A 24,414-nucleotide genomic window follows, 5' to 3' on the forward strand; every position below is an offset into this window, starting at 1 on the left:
AGTATTTGACTTACCTGTTCTGAGGCTCTTCTGAACTCTGAGAATTTGAATGACCATCTTCAGCTGTAATATGAACACTTGCTAAAGAAAAGATACAATCTCTCAGTCACAGTAATATTAAAGTGAAAGCATTTTAAATTAACGTTCATTATAGTAAAACTTCCTGCTCTTAAATATAGTTCAGTGGTTTTCTAAAAGCCTCCATTGATAATTCTACATTTTATGAGCTCCCCTGGATATGGGAAAGATTATAAATATTTCATATAAGTAAGCAAAATGAAATAGAACATGCTACATCCTTCTATGAACACATGTAAAACCCATTTCATTTTATAACTTGTTAGCAAAATATATGATCTAATTGTAGTTTAGGAATAGACACCACATTTCAAAGAACTGAGAAATACAGATAAGGATTTATATAGTGAAATCCAATATAAAATAAATAGACTTCTGCTTCTGCAAAAAGACTTTTTTCCTCTTCTTCTTCCCATATACCTCTTGCACACCCTTCAAAGTTTTCCAAAAGCCTGACAAACCAAGCAGAGAGAATTTGAGGGGGAAGAGCAGATTTGGGGTGGCTCCTATTAATAAATTCTTTCTTAAGTTTATTAAGAACACAATCCTAATAAAATAGACACTTTCTAGTAGAAAAGAAACAAGTTCTCAACTCCACAAAACTCTTCTTCTTCCTAGCGTTATTCCCGCGCTATGGCAGGGTCCGCTTGTCAGCATATCCGTCTCCATTAGATTCGATATCAGTAGGATTAATCTATAGAAATCTTACTGATATTAACAATGATATTTAAGCTGCGTTGTGGGTTGCAAATCTCAAAGCACAACCCCCTGAGCAATATGCAAAGCTTTGGATTACACGGAGGCTTCAAAACATTCAAGAAATTAGAGGACTATTGATAAAATTGTATTCTTTCTTTTTGAATGTAGTCATCCATAGCTCCACACTACCTTCTTCATCCACAGATAGGTTGCGTATTATAACAGGACTGGAATACGCTGGCAATATCAATGGCAAATTGGATGGCACAGCATAGCCACAAGGCACCGGAACCGAGTATCCACTTGAGAGGGTGGGACTTATAGTTCCATCTTGTGCGCTTGGCTCTGGTGACAGCAATGGCTCCTTTTCCTGCACTGGCGAAATGGTTATGACAGAGTATGGGTTTACCCGTGGTAGGATGCCCTCTGCTTTGGTGCTCTGCATTTTCTCAGTTTCTTCTATGTTTTCTAGATTTTCATTCCCTTGAATACAAAAGATACACGCTGCTGTCAAAACCACTCTTCTCATAATGAGAGAAAACCAAGCTTCCCTCTACAATATGCCTTCTCCTTCCCTTCAAAACCAAGCTACTTTCTAGGACTGTGCTGGACTTCAGACCTGAAGGCAAAAAGGTGCTTGACGAACACATGGGGTAATTCTATAGTACTGGTCTGGGGCTCCTTAAAGCAGCTGTGCCTTTCCCAGGATAATGCAGCTCACTTCTTGGGGAAGAAAAGCCTTGCAGTGACCAATGTGAGCTCTTCTTTCCCTTTGTTCTATCCCCTGGGACTTTAAGGCAGCCTAAAGAGCACTGGACCACACCTGGTTTCCAATTATAAAAGGAAAACTCTGAAAGCACTAAAGCATGGGTGTGTTTGGAGAAAGATTTATATCATGTGGGAGAAGGAGAGAGGAAGAATTTGCAGTCATCAACTCAACAGGAAGGTGATGGTGAAGGAGGAGCAGGCTTGGACCCCAGCAAACTAACAGTAGACAAGCTGAAAGGAGAAGCAGAGACCAGCAGGTTCACCACTCCAGCAGAAGTGCTGAGAAGCTACAGCCAACCAACAGGCGGTAAAGTACCTTCCTTTTCCCACCTCAGCACAGACTGAGAAACTGCAAAGGAGCAGTCTAGAACAGTGGCTGACAGCAGCTGAAGCCAACCATCTTGAAAGTGACTAAAGATTTTGGTATTAGTTCAGGCAACAAAGGAGAACAGAACTGTTACAGGACTGTTTAGGAATAGGATATGCACATAGATGTTAGTGTAAGTATATAGCATAGGCTTAGTAATAAGTGCTAAGGTAGAAGTTATATAAATTTTAACAAACTTGCTTATTTTCCTAATTCCAGCCTCCCTGGAAACATAGGGAAGATAAAATCAGTTTGTCTGTTGGTGGCTTGCACCATTTCCCCAAAGAACTCCCTCATACTTGGGCAGTCACCATACGATCCCAGGAAAAGACCCATTAGATTTAAGGAATTGCAGAGAAGTGCCCTGTACACTCTAACACATCCTTTTTTTCTTCAGATTTGAAGCACTCAACACCTCTACTCTGTTATAAATCTTGAGGCCAAACCAGTTAATCTAAAGTTTGCCTAATACACTGAATGCTCAAACTGTGGATTCTACTTGTATGCAAGCTAGTTTAAAACGACACCTAAATTCACTCTCATTATTATTGGTCCTCTGTATAACACCTATAAAAATATTTGTAGCTAATCCCCACCTCTCATTTCAGGCCCCAAAGGCCTCTTAAGATTTTAAAAATGGTACAGGAGTAAAATAGAATTTTCTTCTACAGTCCTGAATCTTGTAAACTTCTTTCCATTCATGGTTCTTGGGAACCAGGCTGACATAGATAGGAAAACTTTAGCAACTCAAGCAGTGACTTGTCCTGAATTATACAGCTCTTACTATTTAATGTAGGAGCATTAGAAAATATGACAATTTTTATACTATAAGTTTCTATCTTGGACTGCCCTTGCAAATTCTTATGGAAGGCAGGGCAGAGAATTCCAGAAAACTGCATCTCTTGGCATTTGAGTGAATCTCTGAATCTATACATTGAAAGTGGTCTATATGCATAGGTTCCTAAGAGTAATCTATGTGCAGTTTTTCCTGGGACAGAGCTCATCTAGGCTTTCATGCAATGAACAGTTTTAATTTCTGAGGGGCTGAACTGCTTTCTGATTCAATCCATGATTCCCAGGGGAGTGAATATTTGCAAGGACTAGAGAGTTACCTTAAAAGGCAATTCATATTCACAAAAAATTAACATTCCTGTGGCTTATTTTGCATGGAATCATTTACCTATAAAATTTGTCTCTTCTTGCAGCAGCAAAATAGTTTGTCTGTCTGCTTCTGGTATCTCATCCCCACTATCAAAGTCAAACTGTTCTCCTTCTTCTTCATCTTCATTAGCAGCAGTGATTGGTATGTCATTTCCTAAAACTAAAAAGTGGACATTTTAAAAGACAAACCAAAACCTTCACCAACAATGGGTATGAAATGAGTAACAATGACACTTTTAACACTTAACATTTGGGCTTCAGTACGCTTCACATATCAGTCTTAAATTCAAATCCAAAGAATGTCTATTTTCAAAATTATAATGTACATTGATGACTGGAGCTGGTGTTGAAAGTGTACAGGAAGTACATGTTAAAAATTCAGCAGATCTGATACAGAAGAATCCAGGCAATCTAATCTCAGTGATCAGCATCCTTACACTTCTATCAAAAGGTGCATAAAGCCAGTATGAATCTCCAATACACGTTCAACATTTAAATTGTTTCATATCAAGTGATTTTCCGTATAGCCAATATCATGGCATGAACACTTCTTGAAAACCATAATGAACGAATTTTTATGGCAGCTCACAATTTCTTTACTGAAACTTTCAACCTGCTAATTGTGTGTGTCTGCGTATCAAACTTTCTTATAATGTTTTTATTAACCTTTCCCTTCAAGTAGAAACACTTCTCTTAAGGCTTTACATGCAAGGCCCAAATACAGTTATGAAAGGAACATATCAGCAACTAAGTTTATCCAATATTTTTAAAAGCATAACAAAGTTAAGGCCACCCATGCAAAACTGTTTTGTTTTCCTGAACTATAAAAATTTTTTATTAGCTGCTCATCACCTAAGACACGCTCTGCGTATTCCTCTGGCAAAACTGAAACTAATTGAGCCCTTTCAAACATCCTGCAATATTTTTCACCCAAATTGAGCTAGCATATTTTACTAACACTGTAGCTATGCCTTTACTTAATTAGCTTGTTTGACATTATTGCCCTTAAGGACTACAAAGAATATTCACTAGACATTACATTCCTGCTAGCATATCATATAGTTTTCTTATGTCTGTTTAAAATCTTTTTCTGTGCCCTCAGAAAATCATTAACCAAAAAGAATTTCAATGTAAAAACTAAATATCCTCTTTTACAAGTCTCTGGGGATTGAACCAACATCCACAGTGGACAATAAAGAAAAACTGAGCAACTGGAACTCACACACTATAATAATCAGAATAAATCTGTTTTAAAAGGCAACCAAGAAAATTATAACTAATTGGTGAATGTAGCAGATGTTAAATGTTTTCTTTGTTGCAACATTCAGTATAGAGGTCCTTGAGGAACTGAGCCATCAGAATGTACTATTCTAAGGAAACAGATATTATGAGATGGATGAAACAATCTGGATGAAACAAATTCCATTCTCTTTGCATTTTACAATAACTATACAATTAATTAAAAGCATACCAAGGACCCCAATGTTCGTATTAACCAGAATTTCCTGCAAATTTTATCTACCTGTGCATGAATCAACATGCATATCAAAGCAACTCTTGATTTTGTCAAAAGAGCTTGCTAAAACATTGGTTCAAATATATAAACACGACTATTTCTGGTTCGTGCAAGGTCCATTTTATTTTGATTTTGGTAAGGCAGAAGTTGTTGCAGGAAATCTTTTTTCTTAAGAAATCTTACTGAAATGATTTAAACAGGATTCTGCAACTTCTTAGGGCCCTGGATTGCAGACTCTGATCCAAGGACTTAGTTAAAAAAAACTGTACAAGATTTGGAAATAAATATTTTGGTAATTTAAAAAATTTAATCTTTATGACATCTTGGCCATGTTGCTAACTCCTATGTTAGTCTCTCTTAGGAGGAATGATTACTACTTTATGCCTTAAAAGGAGTCCCCAAGAAATCACAGAATCTGGCAGATTTCATTCCCTCCTCAGCACCCTGGGAAGAGAAAGCGGGGAGCAGAAGAAAAAAAAATCTTACTTTAATCTTGTAGGTCAGTGTTTCTCAACCTCAACAGCTTTAAGATGTGTGGACTGCAACTTCCAGAATTCCCCAGCAAGCATGCTGGGTGGGGAATTCTGGAAGTTGAAGTCCACACATCTTAAAGTTGCTGAGGTTGAAAAATACTGTTGTAGGAGATGGTATCTTGATGACTGATGGGGGTGAGGGTCATGATCACCCTCCGCATGATCAAAGAATTTCCCTTTTTATTTATCAGATTGGGAAATTCTTGTTTTTCTCATTTGCTTTAACCTAAGAGAATGTAAAGTATAGAAGAACAACTTTTTGGCTTTGTGCTTGTATTATTTCTCTATGGCCTCTCACTTCTCATATCCTTTGGCTATAGGGAATGCAAGAGGACTTACTTTAAATAAATATGCCAAGGAGCAGGTTTCACCGTGTTTATTTGTGAAGGTGATGAGATTCATGACTCACATTGCAAGGAGGGAAACAAGTTAACATTTGCCAGAAAACCTTGACAACACTGGTTCCTTCACTAAATTCCATGTTACATTTTTTAAAAACATATTTCAGGGTTTTTCAAACTTGGCAACTTTAAGATGTGTGGACTTCAACTCTAGAATTCCCCAGACAGCATGCTGCCTAGGGAATTCTGGGAATTGAAGTCCACACATCCAAAGTTGCCAAGTTTGAAATACACTGATTTATTTGATTCATTTCCCATTTTTCTTCCAGGTTTACCCAGGGATTTCCCTTCATTTCATCACCACAATAACCCTACAATGTAGAATATACACTGGTATGTGAAAAGCCTTAGCATTTCCATATTTGGGAACTGACTTCACTGACTTGGCACTAGCTACCTTTGTAGCAAGAAAAATATCTCTGGCATTTCTTTATTTAAATCTAGATTTACTAATGGCTAATTCAGGAGTGGTGTAGGTGTGAACATACATACCTTCCAATTGTTCTTAATCATTCCTGTCAAAACTTCCCCTTTTACTTGGTCAGTGTTATGTCTGAAGTAACATCCTTGTTACTTTCTTACAAAACTAGGATTGGACATCAAAATGACTCTTGGTTTAAGACTCTGACTGGCTAGCACAGCAAGAAACCAGAAATATTCGGAATGGATAGAATACTAGATTAACCATGGAAAGAACGCTCAGGTCAGGAAGAATTCAAAAGTATACTCTAGTTCAGTTTTTCTCAACCCTGGCAACTTTAAGATGTGTGGACTTCGCAGAATTCCCAGCAAGCATAGTTGGCTGAGGAATTCTGGGAGTTGAACTCCACATGTCTTAAAGTTGCCAAGGTTGAGAAACACCGCTCTAGTTCAATCCTGTGAAGAGAGTTCAAGAAAATATTAGCTGACAACCTGTGTACTTTTAAAAGATAATGGAAATGATATGAAAGTGATTGTACATCTATTACAGGAAAGTATCTACTTCCTCTACTTACTAAGGAATGAGAATATGCTGGCAAAAACAATAAACAAATTTGGTTTTTTGAAAGGAACAGTCTGGGTTCAAACAAATCCTGTCAGGAAACATTCACAAGCTTGCCTTCTTATGACTATATATTCCCATTGTATGGAACATGTCTCCACTATGAGCATGCAGTGCTTTAATTTTAAGTTACATGTTAGTTCAGTGTAAACTCTGATAAAATATTTAGCACCTTGGCTCACAATACATTACTAATTTAATAACATGATATATATATATATATATATATATATATACACACACACACACACACACACGTATGTACATGAAATAAACTACTGGGCAAGGGAAAGACAACAGATACCTACACAAAGACATTAGATAAGCTTCTTTTTAATTAAAAATTATATCTGGAATATTTCAAAAGATCAGTGATGTCAGACTTGGGTGTTTACTAGGAAAAAACTGATCTAATAACATCCAGAGATTTTATATTGCTAGAGAAACTTTAATCCAAATGTAAACCTATGGGGAGTGGTATTGAAATATATTAAATAAAGATGGATTCCAAAACAGATGAAGTCTATAATCTGCTAAAGATAGCTATGTTATTTAATAGCATCCTTGGGGAAGTTCTCAAAGCTTTTGCCTTTCTAATGAACAAAGCAATACTAGAGGCTATCTGGAACTGTCAGTTTCTCTTGATCCTTCCAGCTAAACGTTTAGTTTATTTTGATTGACTCTACAGCAAGATCAGATTTTGCCCTGTCCCAGTCAGCATCATTCTTATTTATCCTATGTACCTTTATCTTGTCCAGTGGTGGCAATTAACAGGACTTGATGATATTGTTCTTTATTCATAACTCTCAACATGATCAAAGTCTTGATTCTTACCATTCAATCAGCATTAAACATTAATATTATCAGCTGCTATCATTTTCTGACTTGGATCTCTTCTGACTTTTCTGATTTAGATCTCAATTCAGAGCAATAAAACAAAAAAAATATTTAAATAAATACTTAACATAGACAAAACTCAGAACTTGATTAGCAACACATGCATATTTAATGTTATCTGAATCATGGTCCTGCCTAACTTCTGCTTTTGACATGGAGCCATGACAAGGGAATGTCTGCAGTAATTAAATGGGAAATAAGTACTTTTCATATCCTCATCTATTTAAATTCAATCAACATCTCAAAAAAAGAAAGATTAAGAATGGAAAGTCTGGCCTTTTTGAGAACATATAAGAGGGTTCTCAAATTTATCGAACAGTAGACATCTAGGTTGTAGCCATTTGGAAAACAAGTATAATAGCTCTGTTTATTTCTGAGTACATTTCTACTCATAGAGTATACTTAGGACTATATTCTTACCCTCATTTTATACTGATGTTTAAAATTAAATGGAAGAAATTTGTGTTACCAAGAACTTCACCTACATTAACATTTTCAAGTTACTGTATGCATTCCATTTGTAGTCTTCCCATGTTTTCGCACTCCTTGGCCTTTATTTTTTCATTACAGAAAAATAATTTATTAAAGACTGAAAAATAGAATAGCTGCACAATGTAGTTTGAGCACTAAAATCCATTTCTCTGACACCAGCCTTTTCTTTTAAAATAGGGATGGGAAAACAATGGCCTTCTAAGTGGCCTCCACATAACACTGGGAGTAGATAGGAATCAATTGTTGTTCATTCGTTTAGTCGCTTCCGACTCTTCGTGACTTCATGGACCAGCCCACGCCAGAGCTTCCTGTCGGTCGTCAACACCCCCAGCTCCCCCAGGGACGAGTCCGTCACCTCTAGAATATCATCCATCCATCTTGCCCTTGGTCGGCCCCTCTTCCTTTTGCCTTCCACTCTCCCTAGCATCAGCATCTTCTCCAGGGTGTCCTGTCTTCTCATTATGTGGCCAAAGTATTTCATTTTTGCCTTTAATATCCTTCCCTCAAGTGAGCAGTCTGGCTTTATTTCCTGGAGGATGGACTGGTTTGATCTTCTTGCAGTCCAAGGCACTCTCAGCATTTTCCTCCAACACCACAGTTCAAAAGCATCTATCTTCCTTCTCTCAGCCTTCCTTATGGCCCAGCTCTCACAGCCATATGTTACTACGGGGAACACCACTGCTTTAACTATGCGGACCTTTGTTGTCAGTGTGATGTCTCTGCTCTTAACTATTTTATCGAGATTTGTCATTGCTCTTCTCCCAAGAATTAAGTGTCTTCTGATTTCCTGACTGCAGTCAGCATCTGCAGTAATCTTCGCACCTAGAAATACAAAGTCTTTCACTGCTTCTACATTTTCTCCCTCTATTTGCCAGTTATCAATCAAGCTGGTTGCCATATTCTTGGTTTTTTTGAGGTTTAGCTGCAAGCCAGCTTTTGCACTTTCTTCTTTCACCTTCATCATAAGGCTCCTCAGTTCCTCTTCGCTTTCAGCCATCCAAGTGGTATCATCTGCATATCTGAGATTGTTAATGTTTCTTCCAGCGATTTTAACTCCAGCCTTGGATTCCTCAAGCCCAGCATGTCGCATGATGTGTTCTGCGTACAAGTTGAACAGGTACGGTGAGGGAATACAGCCCTGCCGTACTCCTTTCCCAATCTTAAACCAGTCCGTTGTTCCGTGGTCTGTTCTTACTGTTGCTACTTGGTTGTTATACAGATTCTTCAGGAGGCAGACAAGATGACTTGGTATCCCCATACCACTAAGAACTTGCCACAATTTGTTATGGTCCACACTGTCAAAGGCTTTAGAATAGTCAATAAAACAGAAATAGACATTTTTCTGAAACTCCCTGGCTTTTTCCATTATCCAGCGGATATTGGCAATTTGGTCCCGAGCTCCTCTGCCTTTTCTAAACCCAGCTTGTACATCTGGCAATTCTCGCTCCATGAATTGCTGAAGTCTACCTTGCAGGATCTTGAGCATTACCTTACTGGCATGTGAGATGAGTGCCACTGTTAGATAGTTTGAACATTCTTTAGTGTTTCCCTTTTTTGGTATGGGGATATAAGTTGATTTTTTCCAGTCTGATGGCCATTCTTGTGTTTTCCAAATTTGCTGGCATATGGCATGCATCACTTTGACAGCATCATCTCACAAGTTTTTGAACAGTTCAGCTGGGATGCCGTCGTCTCCTGCTGCCTTGTTGTTAGCAATGCTTCTTAAGGCCCATTCAACCTCACTCTTCAGGATGTCTGGCTCTAGCTCACTGACCACACCGTCAGAGCTATCCCCGATATTGTTATCCTTCCTATACAGGTCTTCTGTATATTCTTGCCACCTTTTCTTGATCTCTTCTTCTTCTGTTAGGTCCTTGCCATCTTTGTTTTTGATCATACTCATTTTGGCCTGGAATTTACCTCCGATGGTTCTAATTTTCTGGAAGAGGTCTCTTGTCCTTCCTATTCTGTTGTCTTCTTCCACTTCCACACATTGCTTGTTTAAAAATAATTCCTTATCTCTTCTGGCTAACCTCTGGAATTTTGCATTTAATTGGGCATATCTCCCCCTATCACTGTTGCCTTTTGCTTTCCTTCTTTCTTGGGCTACTTCTAGTGTCTCAGCAGACAGCCATTTTGCCTTCTTGGTTTTCTCTTTCTTTGGGATGTATTTTGTTGCCGCCTCCTGAACAATGTTGCGAACTTCTGTCCAGAGTTCTTCCGGGACCCTATCTACTAAGTCCAGTCCCTTAAATCGATTCTTCACCTCCACTGCATATTCCTTAGGAATATTAGTGAGCTCATATCTAGCTGATCTATGGGTCTTCCCTAATCTCTTGAGTCTGATCCTAAATTGTGCAAGAAGAAGTTTGTGATCTGAACTACAGTCAGCTCCAGGTCTTGTTTTTACCAACTGTATAGATGTCCGCCACCTTTGGCTGCAAAGGATGTAGTCAATCTGATTTCGGTGTTGTCCATCTGGGGAAGTCCATGTATAAAGCCGTCTCTTAGGTTGCTGGAAGAGAGTGTTTGTTATGCAGAGTGAGTTGTCTTGGCAAAATTCTATCAGCCTATGTCCTGCTTCATTTTGTTCTCCCAGGCCATGCTTACCTGTTATTCCAGGTGTCATTTGACTGCCCACCTTAGCATTCCAGTCTCCCGTGATGAAAATAACATCTTTTAGGTGTGTTGTCCAGTAGGTGCTGCAGATCCTCATAGAACTGCTCTACTTCAGCTTCTTCAGCATCTGTGGTTGGGGCGTATATTTGGATCACTGTGATGTTAGATGGCTTGCCCTGAATTCGAATTGAGATCATTCTGTCGTTTTTGGGATTGTATCCAAGCACTGCTTTAGCCACTTGACTATTAATTATGAAGACTACTCCATTTCTTCTGTGGTCCTCTTGTCCACAGTAGTAGATCTGGTGGTCATTTGATGTGAAGTGGCCCATTCCAGTCCATTTCAGTTCACTGACGCCCAAAATGTCTATCTTTAATCTGGACATCTCACCAATAACCACATCCAATTTGCCCTGGCTCATAAATCTTACATTCCAGGTTCCAATGGTGTGTTGATCCTTAGAACATCGAATTCGCCGTTCACCACCAGCACCGTTGGCCGCTAGCCGTCCTTTCGGCTTTGAGCTAGCTGCGTCATCATGTCTGGGGCTAGTTGAACTCATCCTCTGTTCCTCCCCAGTAGCATTTTGACCATCTTCCGACCTGGGGGTCTCATCTTCTGATGGTATACCGACATATCTCTGGTTGTACTGATCCATTTAGTTTTCACGGCAAGAATACTGGGGTGGGTTGCCATTACCTTCCCCAGGGTCGCATTTAGTCTGACCTCTCTGTCATGACCTTCCCGTCTTGGGTGGCCCTTCACAGTTTAGCTCATGGCATCATTGAGGTGCTCAAGCTTCAGCACCATGAGAAGGTAACGATCCTTTGCTGAAGTAGGAATCAATACAATGGTAGTTTTTAAAGTCAAAATGTACGCCTTAAGACTAACAGTTTTCTTGGAAAACTTCTAGGGCCTTAAAAGTATATCAAAACTACAGGATACACTCGGAAGTCAAAAAAAACATCCCAGAATGGCAAACCCACTTCTGTATTTTTTCCAAGAAAACTGGCTGGACATGTCTATGAAGTCACCAGGAGCTGAGCATGACTTGGGAGATTTATCTTTAATTTGGAAATACGTTCTTTCATGTATAAGCAAACAATGAACAATGTCTTGCTTACACTAAGGGGAAAGAAAAAAGATTTCTGTTCTATTTCTCTGTTATAAAGCATAGCTGTTACATAAAAATAATTAAAGCTAGTTTACCTAAGTTTATTTTTCTGATTTTTTAAATTAAATACGAAGACTTTGGTTTTTCCCTTTCTTTATAAAAGACTCTTCTTTTTTTAAACAGAAATTCAGACACCAAACAATCTACCAGCAGCTTCCACAAAAAAGACTATTGAGGGCTACAATTCAGAAGCTGTTCTCATTCAACTTAAATCTTGGCTCTATTTATACCATCCTTTGTAACTGTCTGTGTGCATAAATGGGCATTTCTCACAAACAAATGCCATACAGTACAAAGTTCAGTTTAAGCAATATTCTTACAATCCTCAAAGAAGGCTCTGTCATGCAGGCTTCCTATTAAGTTCTTTGTTAAACTCCTGATCCCAGATGACATGAATGTTAATAATCCATAGTTTACAAATATGATCAACATCCAGGGCACAATTTAATTACTACTTTGCAATCATATGTAGAATTTACTTCTGAGATGTCATATATAGGATTGCAGGCTGTCAGACTTCGTTTCATTAAGTTATAAAATGGCATACAATATAGTCTTGTAATTCAGAGTAGTACTCTACTTTTTCTAAATATTTTTCTTTAGAGGGAGTATCATTAAATTATTACCCAAAGCTGCAGTTTCACATTCTCCATTCAACAGAGGCTTTTGCACAACACTTCCAGGCCACAAATAAAGTTTCTGAACACTGGTAAAGCTGTATCAGTGCTTCTGGCCACAGCCAAAGGTTTAGAGAACAGATTTAACTTTTGATGCCTTTCCACCCAGACCAGGCCTTCCCAAACCTTCAGAAAATAAGTAATTTGTTTTTTTGGTAGAGTGGCATTTCCAGGTTATGAAACAAAAATACATTTTGCTTTACAAGACAGTATAGTACAATGCAGTTATTAAATCTATCAGATTCATCCTAAACTTGACCCAGAAGATCTGGATATACTATCTCACATTGAAAAAATAAAACCTTTTTGCATTGCAAGGAAGCCATAGAGATAACCCAGACAATGACCTAATGATACGTGACTCACAAGCATTTGTATAATGTACACTGTACAATGGAAGTCTGTGGCAGCAACATCAGAAGAGACAGCTATTTACACTTGGGGTTAAACTATTGTTCATACATACTAGAAGAAAACGATGACTGCTGCTGGGCAGTATTTTCACACTTTTCCAGCAAAATAATAATTTATATTATTTATGGCTGAATTAAAAGGTGGTGATCCCTTTCAAACACTTGGGCATGTGCGATTACATGTGTGAGCATACAGCACTGACTGAGCATCATATAAAACACAGCAAAAGCAAATTTTCAGCAAATATCGGATATCCTTCAGTGAGTATCAGTCAGGGTGTTATGGATTCCATCATTCACGTGAATCCAGAGCCTGCCCAACACCACCTGCCATGAGAATATGAAAGATACCAAAAGCACTGTAATTACAAAAAAACACAAAACACCAGGCACTCAGCTATGTTGTTTTTTTAATAAAAATATCGTGTTAGGTTAGAGAAACCTTAAATAGACTCATCTTCTCAGATACTCTAAGAGTTAAGAAAAACAATCATTTTTTTCAAAGCCAGAGAGTCTCATGGCCAAAGATCAAAATACTGAGCAAACCATATTTTATTCTTTTAATTTAATTTAATTTTTGAAGCTGCCAACTCCTCAGTAATTCTGGGCACTTATAATTAAAAGAGAATAACATATATCAAAAAGAGAGTACAGCTGAACATAAGGCCTTAATACAAATAAAATCAAAAAGCTAAAGGGACATGACCACCATCCTATCCCACAGCCGAGGAAAACAACCAGGTTTTTGATAGTTTGTGGAAATTCAGTAAGGTAGAAGCAGTGTGAATCCCTGAGCATAATATTCCAAAGGACAGGACCTGCCATCAAGAAGGTATGCTTTCTGAGTCCTGCAAGATGACATTGTTTGCTCAATGGATTCAGAATGTGTCCACACTACCAGAACTCACTGGAAAGGTGGGAACATATGGAGACAAGTGGTCCATCAAGTAGCCAGGTCCTATGCCATGAAGGGCTTTATAGCTAATAACCAGTATGTAGAATTGGACCGAGAAGCCAATTGGTAACCAGTGCATCTCATAAAGCAGTGGGGACACATGCTGATACTGTGACATGCCCATCACTGCCCACACCACAGCATTCTGGACCAGCTGTAGCTTCTGGGTAGTCTTCAAGGGCAGCCCCATGTAGAAGGCATTACAGTAATCCAATTGTGAGGTGATCAAGGTGTAAGTGACTGTCTGAAGGGCTTCCCAGTCCAGGAAGGGGTGTAACTGGCACACCAGATGAACCTGTGCAAAAGCTCTTTCTCTTTCAGCAGGAGCTGTCAGTCCAAGACGACCCCCAGATTGTGACCAGTCTCACAAAGGGAAGAGTAAACCCATCAAATACCAAAGATGGAATATCTCCAGAACTGGGAGAACCAAACAGAATTAATTCTTGTCACGTCTGAGCCTGAATCTGTTCCTCCCCATCTAGACCTGCACAGACTCCAGGTACTGGGCAAGGACTTCGATAGCATCACTTCTTTGGCCTGGAGTCAAGATGTGCAGTATAATTGGGTATCATCAGCATATTGATGATTCCTGACCCCAAACCAATGACCTCACCCAGTGATTCCATGTAGATGTCAAACAGTTAAAACCATAGCCAGAACACACACAGGTATAGCTGATACAGAAAAGAGATTCCCAAGTTATGTTAGCCAACATTTTCCAGAAAATTACACATTCACATATTCTTTTCACTGGCTCTGTCCCAACAAGTATATTGACTTATCCACCCTAAATAAAAATTGCATTTTAAATAGCCTTGTATTAAATTTGAAAAATAAATAAGTATACCCAGCCCATCACATCTCAGAATAATAGAAATCCAGTTCCAGACAGGAGATAATATATAACAAATGGAAAAACTACTAGAAACAACTTCTCATCTTTAATAACCAGTGCCAATGAATGATGTCACCCAATGGAATCTAAGGAAATCCAAAACACATGCTATACACAGAACCTTCTGCCTATGAGTTTATGAAAACAAATAATGCAGTGAAAAAAACAATATAATTCAGAATTGTAAAACAACATTTAAGAAATTATGTACCAGGTTATTTTAACCAGGTTATTTTAAAGACAGTTTGGTGTAGTGGTTAAGGCACCAGTCTAAAAACCAGAAGTCCATGAATTCTAGTCCCACTTTAGGCATGAAGCCAACTGAGTGACTTTGGGCCAGTCCCTCTCTCTCAGCCCCAGGAAGCAGGCAATGGCAAACTACTTCCAAAAATCTTGCCAAGAAAATTGCAGGGACTAGTCCAGACAGTCACCAGGAGTCAACACTGACTTGAAGGCACAAAATAAATAAATAAAAATAAAAGTATTTTAAAATGCAAGCATTTTCAATTCAACATGAACAAACATACAAATTTTTAATATTTTTATTACCTTCAGGAGGTGGTGGTGGAGGGAATCCTTCCATTTCCATGCTATTGCACACTTTCCCAAATGTGTTTTCTTTTCAAGATACAATAAATGATTCTGTAATAAAATATTTTTTAAAACAGGTGAATGCTTTTTCACACTTTAGAACATATCACATACCACAGTTGCTACACAAAACTGCCTACATTTTCAAGAAAGAGTTCGAAGACAGAAGATGCCTGTTGGTAGGCTTTTTTTTTTCGTAAAGACAGAGTTTGGGCATATTAGCAGAAGCCATTATAGTACAACAGACCAGCCTTATGCCATACCTACAGTGACCATACACCATTTATTATAAAGGACAGTCCTTTTTTCAGAGAGCTGTCTTTAGATTTATTTTCCAAAAAGTCACTTTTGTCCTTTATTTCGGTCATTTAACTTTTACCATACAAACGGTACCACTTCATGCACAATCTTTCATATTCATGAGAAAAATATGGAAATTAAATTGTCTTTTTAAAATAAATTTACATACACCGTTTGATTTTATATATTTTTATTAAAGTATGTGGTTCTGTAAAACTTTTCTTGGTTTTGCTCTTGAATTTTCCTTTGTAAGGCAAAGTTATAAACAATTTTTTTCTGCTTATGAACCTCTTTCAGGTTTGCCCCTTTTTCAGGTTTGTCCTTTATTTTTTCCAAGAAAATATGATCACCATAGCCATATCACATCATTAATGCACTTGATTCCATTTTGCCTATGCTCCGTAGCAGAAACTGTCACGAAGGCAAGGGAGGACTATTGCTGCCAGACACTCAATGAGGGGGCTGTGGACTAATACTAAGTGCCAGCAAATCCATCTCTATCACACAAACCTAAACCCTCCTCCATTTGTCCCAAGACCTTCCATGTTTTGCACTGATACAGAAGTGACTGCTTGAAGCCTCTGTACTGGAGCAGTGTAATTGTGCTTGTGTTACCATGCTACCCTAACTCAGCAATTTGTCAGGCACCCAGCCAACAGCCATTACCAACATCAGAAGTGTACACTCTTATAGAAGATACTGCTAAGCCTTCTGTAAGCCTGTATTATGGGCTAGGGCTACTCTGTAATAAAAGAAATCTTCCTACACATAATTTGACAGATTCATGATTACATGGCATGTGGCTTAAGCCCAGATGAGCCTAACCTCAAATTAATTCATAATCCCAAACAACAGAATCAAAGACAGAGTTTAGATGTTTAAGAACAAGAAACACATGGTTTAAAAATGGTATCAGTCAATAAGCCTTAAACTCAGAAGCAATTCTAAAACACCAAACCTAAAGTTTACAGCTTGCTTGTTCTGCATTTCCATGCATTTTTGCAGTATGACCCTGTTAGCCCTACCAATAGTTTTCATTTATAAGGAAGAGGCATATCGCCAGTACTTCTCTCCAAATTGCTTATGATATTAGCAACTTTTTGCTAGGACTATGCCAAAAATTTCTTACTGTCTTCAGATTTTTGCTTTGCTAAAATCATATTGAGAAACGACACATCGCCATGTTAAAATGCAAAGGAAAGGAACCACATTGCATGATACAGCCTTAGAAAAGACTATAGTATGTAATACTTTTTTCATCAGAGATGCTGAGGGATATCTGAGAACCACATACAAGTGTTAGTTTTGGTGTGTGTCCCATGTTGGGAAGCACACTGAGTTCATGTGTTGAATTCATGAATTTAAGCATGTACATTATGTGAGAGATATACCCTAAATTTAATATAATAAAACTTTGATCTAGCATGTCATGAACCACTATAAGTTTTTGTTTTGGGTATTTGTCTCATTTACCTATGAATCAAAGAGAAAAAGCTCATCTTTTGTTTCAGTACTGGATAATTACAATGCATACTAAATGAGTTCTTTGCTATGAGGCTGCAGAACTGAAACCCACAGTGGAAATTTTAATTAAATATGCCTGGGCTGAAAAAAATAAAGCACTTGTTTTGAATTTCACAAGAATATTCTGAACAAACAAAATATATTCCAACTACCTTTCAATTTTGTGATATCTACCTTACAAATCCTGAGCCTTATACAATAATATGAATGGAATCAGGTTATATCAAAGACATAATATTGCAATTTTCAATGTCTGTGAATTTCTAGCAATTTTCTATACCACAATAGTGTGTGATTCCATTACTTATGTTCCATTTTCATATCCTCTTCCTTATTACTTTAAGAGATAAAAGCCAACATCAATAACTTGCTATGTTTTTACTACTACATAGGGCCTGATGTTATTTGAGACAAACTTGTGAATAATAACTTGATCACTTAATATATTTGTTTTCTCTTAACCATACTGCTTGCTATTTTGATTGTGTAACATTATTATAAACTGAACCAAGTTTGAAGCAAGCTTGCAGAATAAATTTTATTATTTTTTCCAGCACTCAAAATACATATTTTAACTAGCAATTAATTAGTCATGTTTCTGCAAATGAATAACCTTAAGCACCTCTCTTACTAGGTGATATGGACTGTTGTGGTAGTAAAAACTACAGAAGTGCAGAATTCTAATTTAATTATTTTATAGATTCTGCTCAACAGATTTTCTCTCTATACTTTAGAATAAAATGAACTACTTTTTTCATATGGTTCTCAATGAATTGCAATGAATATTTCTAAAATAATATTGCAGACTACAATATTTTTGCTTGGGTTCTACACTTATTATAACCATTTAAGTAAGACAAAAACATTTTAAACTTCTGGAAAATAATTCTAAGCTACTCTTTATACTGTAATTTAATTATTCCTATCAGTATTATGAAAGAGAAAGCAGGGCAAATTCTTAACCTTGAAAGTTACCATAGTATATTCAGAGGTTTGTCTCATAAAACATAAGCTTTGTACGATGTAACAAGTGAAACATATTTTTCTAAACGCAGAACTTCTGCTCACCATCCAGTGCTGCTTGTGTGGGTTAGCTGCTTACACTGAAGGGTCAGCAGTCCATTAGAATGACTATTCTCTAAATCTGAATCATGGCTATCAGATGAATGATAATGTATCAATTTAACATCCTGGCATTTCTGTGGTTGTACTTCCCAGTTTATTCACTTTTGTTAGTTCTAACAAGAGGGCTTTTCTTACAGATCCTCCAAAACACCTCAAGCAATGGTTTAATATTTGTTTCTACACATGTTTTGCTTTTCATTAACTGACATCTCATGCCTCTACCAGAACAGTCTTTCTTAGAAGTTACAAATACACATAGGTCACGATTAGTGCAAGTTTGAATAATGCAATATTCAATTTAGTGCAAATTGTAAATTGGTATCAGGTCACATTTAATGCAACCCAAAATTCAGTTAATACAAGGCTAGTGTGTACACAATTGAGGCTAGCACATGTGCAGTTGTGGTTGGGGTTTTAAGCACTGCTAATCTTTGTAAGTGCAAAACGTCAGAGGAAACCACTGTAAGTTTAAAAAAGAAGAGCCTTGTTCTGCAACAATTTGATGTAACTGAATGACATGAACAAGGTCAAGGCTAAAATAGGACAAGATGTTGGAATGCTTGAATCTATGGTAGACTTTTTTTTTAAATTTTGGTTTCTGTAACTACTCTGACTTTGTAAACCATAAATTTAAATTATATATTCATGTCCTTTACTGTAATATTTCATTAATACACATCTAAAAATTTATGTTTAAAATTTTCATTGCCTATTTCTGTTGAATGGGAACCAATTACTGTGTTTTCCATAGAAATATCACTTCAAATAGTGCTAATTCAAATAATGTGATCATTTCATGGGATTCATTAACTGCACTAACTGAGACCTACATGTATGACAGGACTTCTAAGAAAAATCTCAGAATATAGGCTGGTTTATATAGCATCCTTGGCTGTACTGACTGATGGTGTCACCTCCCACCAATACAAAGATTTGTGTTTTTAGATTGATTCAGAAGGAGGGGCGGTGTTGGTGCACCCTAAGCTTTGGCACCCTAGACAAGTGACTACTTGGCCTTAGCCTGAAGCAGGCCCTGTCTGGATTACAAGCAAGATTAATTATACTTAAGAGCTGAAACTATTCAATTGCATTTTGGCAAGGTAAGTGGCAGATATTGATATGTCATCCTAACTGCAGTGTGGACCAAAGCGTCAAACTTTTTCTCATAACAATCAGGGCCCCAATTCAAATCAAATTACCTGCACTTATTCTAGAGCAAGGGGAAAAAGTGTAGCCAATTCTTTTTTAAAAACACATAGCAACCTATTAATGATATCAGTTCTTGTATCATTTTCTATCTATTTAAGCTGTAAAGTTTGGCCCCAGTATAAATGATCATACCAGTCTAATCCTGCAAATCATTTTTTGTACAATATGATAGTTCCCTTCTAACTATACCTTTTCTTTTAAAAAGGAGGGTTACATTACAAGATTGTTTTAAGTAGCTTGAGAATCTTTTTGGAATTTTATTTGAAATTTTACTTCCAAAATGTTTCATGGACTATAAGACCTAGAACAACCTACCATTCCAGTGGGCTGACAATATTCACATGACATATAATATACTGATCTAAGACTCACATTGTTCAGAATCTTCCCTTTACCTAAACTCTCATAAGGTATTTTATTTAGAAAAGCTTCCACTACTTTACAGCCTCTCCACATACAAAAATCTGCATCAGCTACCTACAAATTGCAACAGCTTCAGGATTCAGCCTCAAGAGTTCCTTATAAACTCCAAATCTTAGTTCTCTATCTGCACCTGCTCCCCAACTCTGGATTCATCCATCACATTAAGCCCTAATGTTTTTTGTTTAATGTGGTGAGTAAACCCAGCTAATTGTGTATATTCAATAAATGATTGAATTTTATTGATTTTATTCAAAATAATTTGAATTAATGCAGTGTGTAAATCCCTTCTCTACCTTCCTATTACAATCTACAATCACCCGTTCTGTAACTTCACAATGGACCCTATAGTTACCCAGGGGCCTTAAGCACATCTTTATTCTTTAAAATCCTCCAAAACAATGACAGCCTCCAAACTCATATCATCCACCAATACATTATACCCAATCATAAATTTCATTGCACCAAGCTCATTTATTCTTTTAAAATTGGATCCAGTCCCCTCCCCTGCCCAATTAGCCAATTTTCTTGCTCTGACCTGCAACATAAAATGGAAACGTGGCCCAGCTACTGAGCTGTGTGTGACTAAAGCCGGCTTTCCCTCATTGCTTGTATCAAATGCAACTCTGCTCAGATGGGTTTTTAAAAAAATACTTGGGATTCTGCAGAAATAAAAAAAAATATCTCTCAATAGATAGCTTCTGTACAAAGGCTGCTTTTCTTTTCCTCAAGTGTTCATTATGCAAATATTCTGGGAATTTCCTAATTCCTTTGAATGTTGAAATAAGTAGTGACTTGCCAGATACAGTATTTTAACAAAGTATCCCCAGTTCCTAAAAGGAATTCTGTCAAGTGGATATACATATAAAGAAGAATTAACCTGAAAACAATGCTTCCAAATATTTTATCTAAAAGATTTAAAATTCACCTTTCTACACCTCTGGGACTCAAAAGGAGCTTTCATAAAGCTATATAATGTGGGAAATAGCACTTTAAAAAAGCAATTGAACATACATAGTCTGGTTTCATCTTCATCTGTAATATAATGTTCCACATTTTACGAATCAGGAAATATTGGCATAGCATAATGATGAGCAGACCAAGTTGTACACCATAAGGTATCTTATATCAGTCTTTTATTTCTTAGATTATATTACACTTTTCTCAGCTTCAAACAATCTATCTCAAAAATAATGTTGACTTATCTTAAAGTTTGTTATAAACCTGTAAGGAAAACATTAGAAACTTTTATATGTTTTTAAAAACTAAAATAGTCTTTCCTCTTATGTTTCCCTCCAAAACTGTGTTTAGTCTGAAATATAGTTTAGGAAAAGATGATCAGAAGCTAGGTTTGATATTCTCTATTACAGTAATTGAAATAAACAATTATATTTCCTCTGTGATCTTTTCTGGAGTAGAGTCTGAACTCTTTTCCTTTCCAAATTATGCTTGATTAAGTATCAGGGTCAATTTGTTCCAGTCAGTTGGATCAATATTTCAAATAAAAGACTGGATAATTAAAAACATTCTATAGTTCAGCTAGCTGAGGAGTTTTCTTTAAGGTGATACATCTTTATGTTTCAGGACAATAATTATTCCTGGGTGAAATGCCTACAATCAAAAATAAAATAATGTCCCTCTGAATATTCTTTCTTACATTTTCAAGCTCCTTTCAAGTGATATCTAGTTGAGGCAAAGTGCAATTAATCACAAATCATCATTACACTGTTAGCAAACTGTTGAGGATAAGGCAAATGACTTGCCCAAGACATGAACACATGGCAAAAGTCAGGGCTGCGCCACCAAACACAAATAATTCATTCAAGAGTTTTCTCACAGAAACATCCTTTCCAAATCTTCTCACTCATCCAGCATTCTTAGCACACAAGATCCATTCAGCCCAATAATTCATTTTTCTTTTTTAAAATCATTCCCCACCCCCAATACAGGCAAGTGACACGTATCTAAAACAATGAGAGTTCCTCCCAGTCTCTTTAAGCAAGAGTTTTCAAATAAGAATTATGCCAGCAGCCATATTCCAAAAAGTTGGTTGGGTCAGGATGAACACTTAACTAAAATTGACATCTTATTTCAACTAATTTATATTTAGTATATGAATACATATATTTAGTATATTTAATTTAAGTACTATCTATACATTTAATACTTTCTCCCTTCTGTCATTCAAAATTAACAATTCAGAGGCTTCATTCAACACTACAACCTCATCTTCTGCACTCATCCTAAACCCTCCCATTGTTCTCTGAAAGCCTTAGAACCTTAACCCCAGCCTTTTAAGGCCCTCTTTCAAATAATCCCCCAGCTCCTCCCATTTTTGAGCCACAATCCCCAAGACCCCTTCTCATACCTAATAACTAGGAGAAATGTAAAGGAAAACAATGACCTCCACCTGCCCACCATTTTTACTCCCAAAGTCTCCAGAAGAGAAATCTAGCAGGTGCATAAATTTATTTATTTATTTAATCAATTTATTAGCCACCCACTTGACATGCCATTTCACTTTCCAGCATTCCAGGGAACACACAGAAACCAGTTCCAAAATAAATCACAGATATTAATGCGACATTTCACAGGGAGATAGGTACACACTGACGGGTCCAACCACATTAAACTACTTCAAGTTGGCATCGGTAGAGTCTCAAGTTGTTGGTAATTTATTTCTCAATAGTTTGTAATTACCCAGAAAGAAGATTGGTTATTTTTCTGTAAAAAAATCATCTTTAAAATGGCAGAAATGGTCTAGATTTGCTGATAATTCAATAATGGCAGCAGAGGGTTGTTTGTTTGTTTGTTTGTTATCCCCAGGGAGGCATGGGCCATCTTAAACAAATTTTCTGTATAAAATATTGCTTGTTAGATTACTATCACTCCTATTCTTCAAGAGCTCAAGATGACTTATCTGGAAATTTCCTTCACTGTATTGCCACAACTACCCTGTCAAGCACCAGCTCAGATACCCCAGACTAGAACACACCTGTCTGACAGCCATCTAACTATTGCATCCCCAAACCTATCGTTTCCACTTAAAATTATTACTGCTGAAAAGAACTCTTAATACAGTACTCAAGAAAACATTTCCATAGCCCCATGCAGCATCTTCGAGGTGTACTGCAATTTGGCAGGTGAATAAAACTGGTCAGTAAATGAAACAAGGCCCTTTTCTGCATGCAATTAAACTGTTCCTTTTCTTGTGCAGACTTCATCCCCTTTGCTACACCCATAGCAAGCTTCCCTCTTTTGCAGTAGACACAGGGGAGGGTTAAGGAGGAATCTGATGTCAGGATGTACACTTGCTATCACCACCATCTTTTCAAAGAAACTTTTACACTTTGTAAAACTACATTCCTGACCACAATCAGTGTAAAGTGGGCAACCACAGACAGCAAAATTATAAATAAATCAATGCTTCTAGACTGCTCTCCTGCACAGTTCATTCAGAACTCAATCCTGCACTGTTAAATTGCTTTATTCCTATCTAAACATGCATCATCCTGCACATAGAAATGCTAAGTGCAAATAACTCTCTCTGGATAGAACTGAAACTCAAACCCACAGATATAATTAGATACATTTATTAACTGACAATACATTAAATATTTATGTTGAAAAAAACCACTTCCCTCCCCGTGTTATATTTACGTTAAAAATAGATCCTCCCAACTCTATTTTCCAAAGAGACGTGCTGAGCAAAAAATCCCACAAAAACTCTTACTGCTTTGGCATCCATACTGCATGCATATATACGAATTTTTTCACCATGACACCATCAGTTTTCTTGATCCAAGAGGCTCAACCCCCTCCCGCTGTTGATGAATCACTGCTCCAACGGGCGATTAAAGGGAGAGAAACATACCAGGTGGGGCTTCCAAAAGGGAACAACCCGTAACTCCCCCCCCCTTTTTTGTTTTTTAGACAAGCAGCAGCAAGACGCGCGCCCAGAGGAAGGTCCTTTGGCATCCGCCTTCAAAGGATTCCGCGACTGAATGGAGGGAAAAGGCGTGAGGGTGCAGCCCAGGCTCGCCACTTCGGAGTCCGTCTCTACGCGCCCCCAAACTTTCTCCTCCACAAAGCCTTTCTCTTTCCCGGTCGCGGCAAACCCTCGCCTTTGAAGATGCCCAAAGGGACGCACTCAACCCCTAGGCGGAAGGCAAAGCTTGTTTAGCATCGCTTTTTTCACCTTTGCAACCTCGAGCGGCGGCTACCGCCACTGTCACCCGCTCCTCTCACTTCACAGATGCTGAGGCGGGCTGCACCGTCCCTTCCAAAACACGCAGGCATTCAGCACTTCTCCCGCACACGAGACCCTGCCGAGCCGAGGATGTAGCTTGGACCTAAAGCTTCCCATGATTGGAGGACCGGGGGAGAAATCGCCCCCTCCGGTTGGCTCTCCCGACTGCCACTCCAGCGGCTGCTCCTGCTGCAAAAGCATAGGGCGCTGTGGTGAGGCCGCTGCAGATCCTTCCCTTCCACCCCCATACACGCATGCATCGCATTCCTAAATGCCCACGTGACCCGCCTAATTGCTTTCTATTGTAC

At 37.8% G+C, this 24,414-nt stretch overlaps 1 protein-coding gene across 1 annotated transcript in view; it reads right to left on the minus strand.

Moving 5' to 3' along the window:
- ARHGEF10 (Rho guanine nucleotide exchange factor 10) overlaps positions 1–24,180 on the minus strand; it is a 113,519-nt gene extending 89,339 nt beyond the window's left edge. Inside the window, exons 1-5 of the mRNA XM_063313865.1 lie at positions 24,056–24,180; positions 15,238–15,330; positions 3,093–3,233; positions 967–1,260; positions 15–81 (exon numbers count right to left, since the gene is read on the minus strand). Coding sequence (XP_063169935.1) covers positions 15–81; positions 967–1,260; positions 3,093–3,233; positions 15,238–15,277 — 542 coding nt within the window. The 5' untranslated portion in view covers positions 15,278–15,330; positions 24,056–24,180. The remainder of the gene's footprint in view (positions 1–14; positions 82–966; positions 1,261–3,092; positions 3,234–15,237; positions 15,331–24,055) is intronic.
- Between the last annotated feature and the right edge of the window lie 234 nt (positions 24,181–24,414).

This window comes from Candoia aspera, chromosome 1, assembly GCF_035149785.1.
Source record: "Candoia aspera isolate rCanAsp1 chromosome 1, rCanAsp1.hap2, whole genome shotgun sequence".
Classification (NCBI taxonomy): domain Eukaryota; kingdom Metazoa; phylum Chordata; class Lepidosauria; order Squamata; family Boidae; genus Candoia; species Candoia aspera.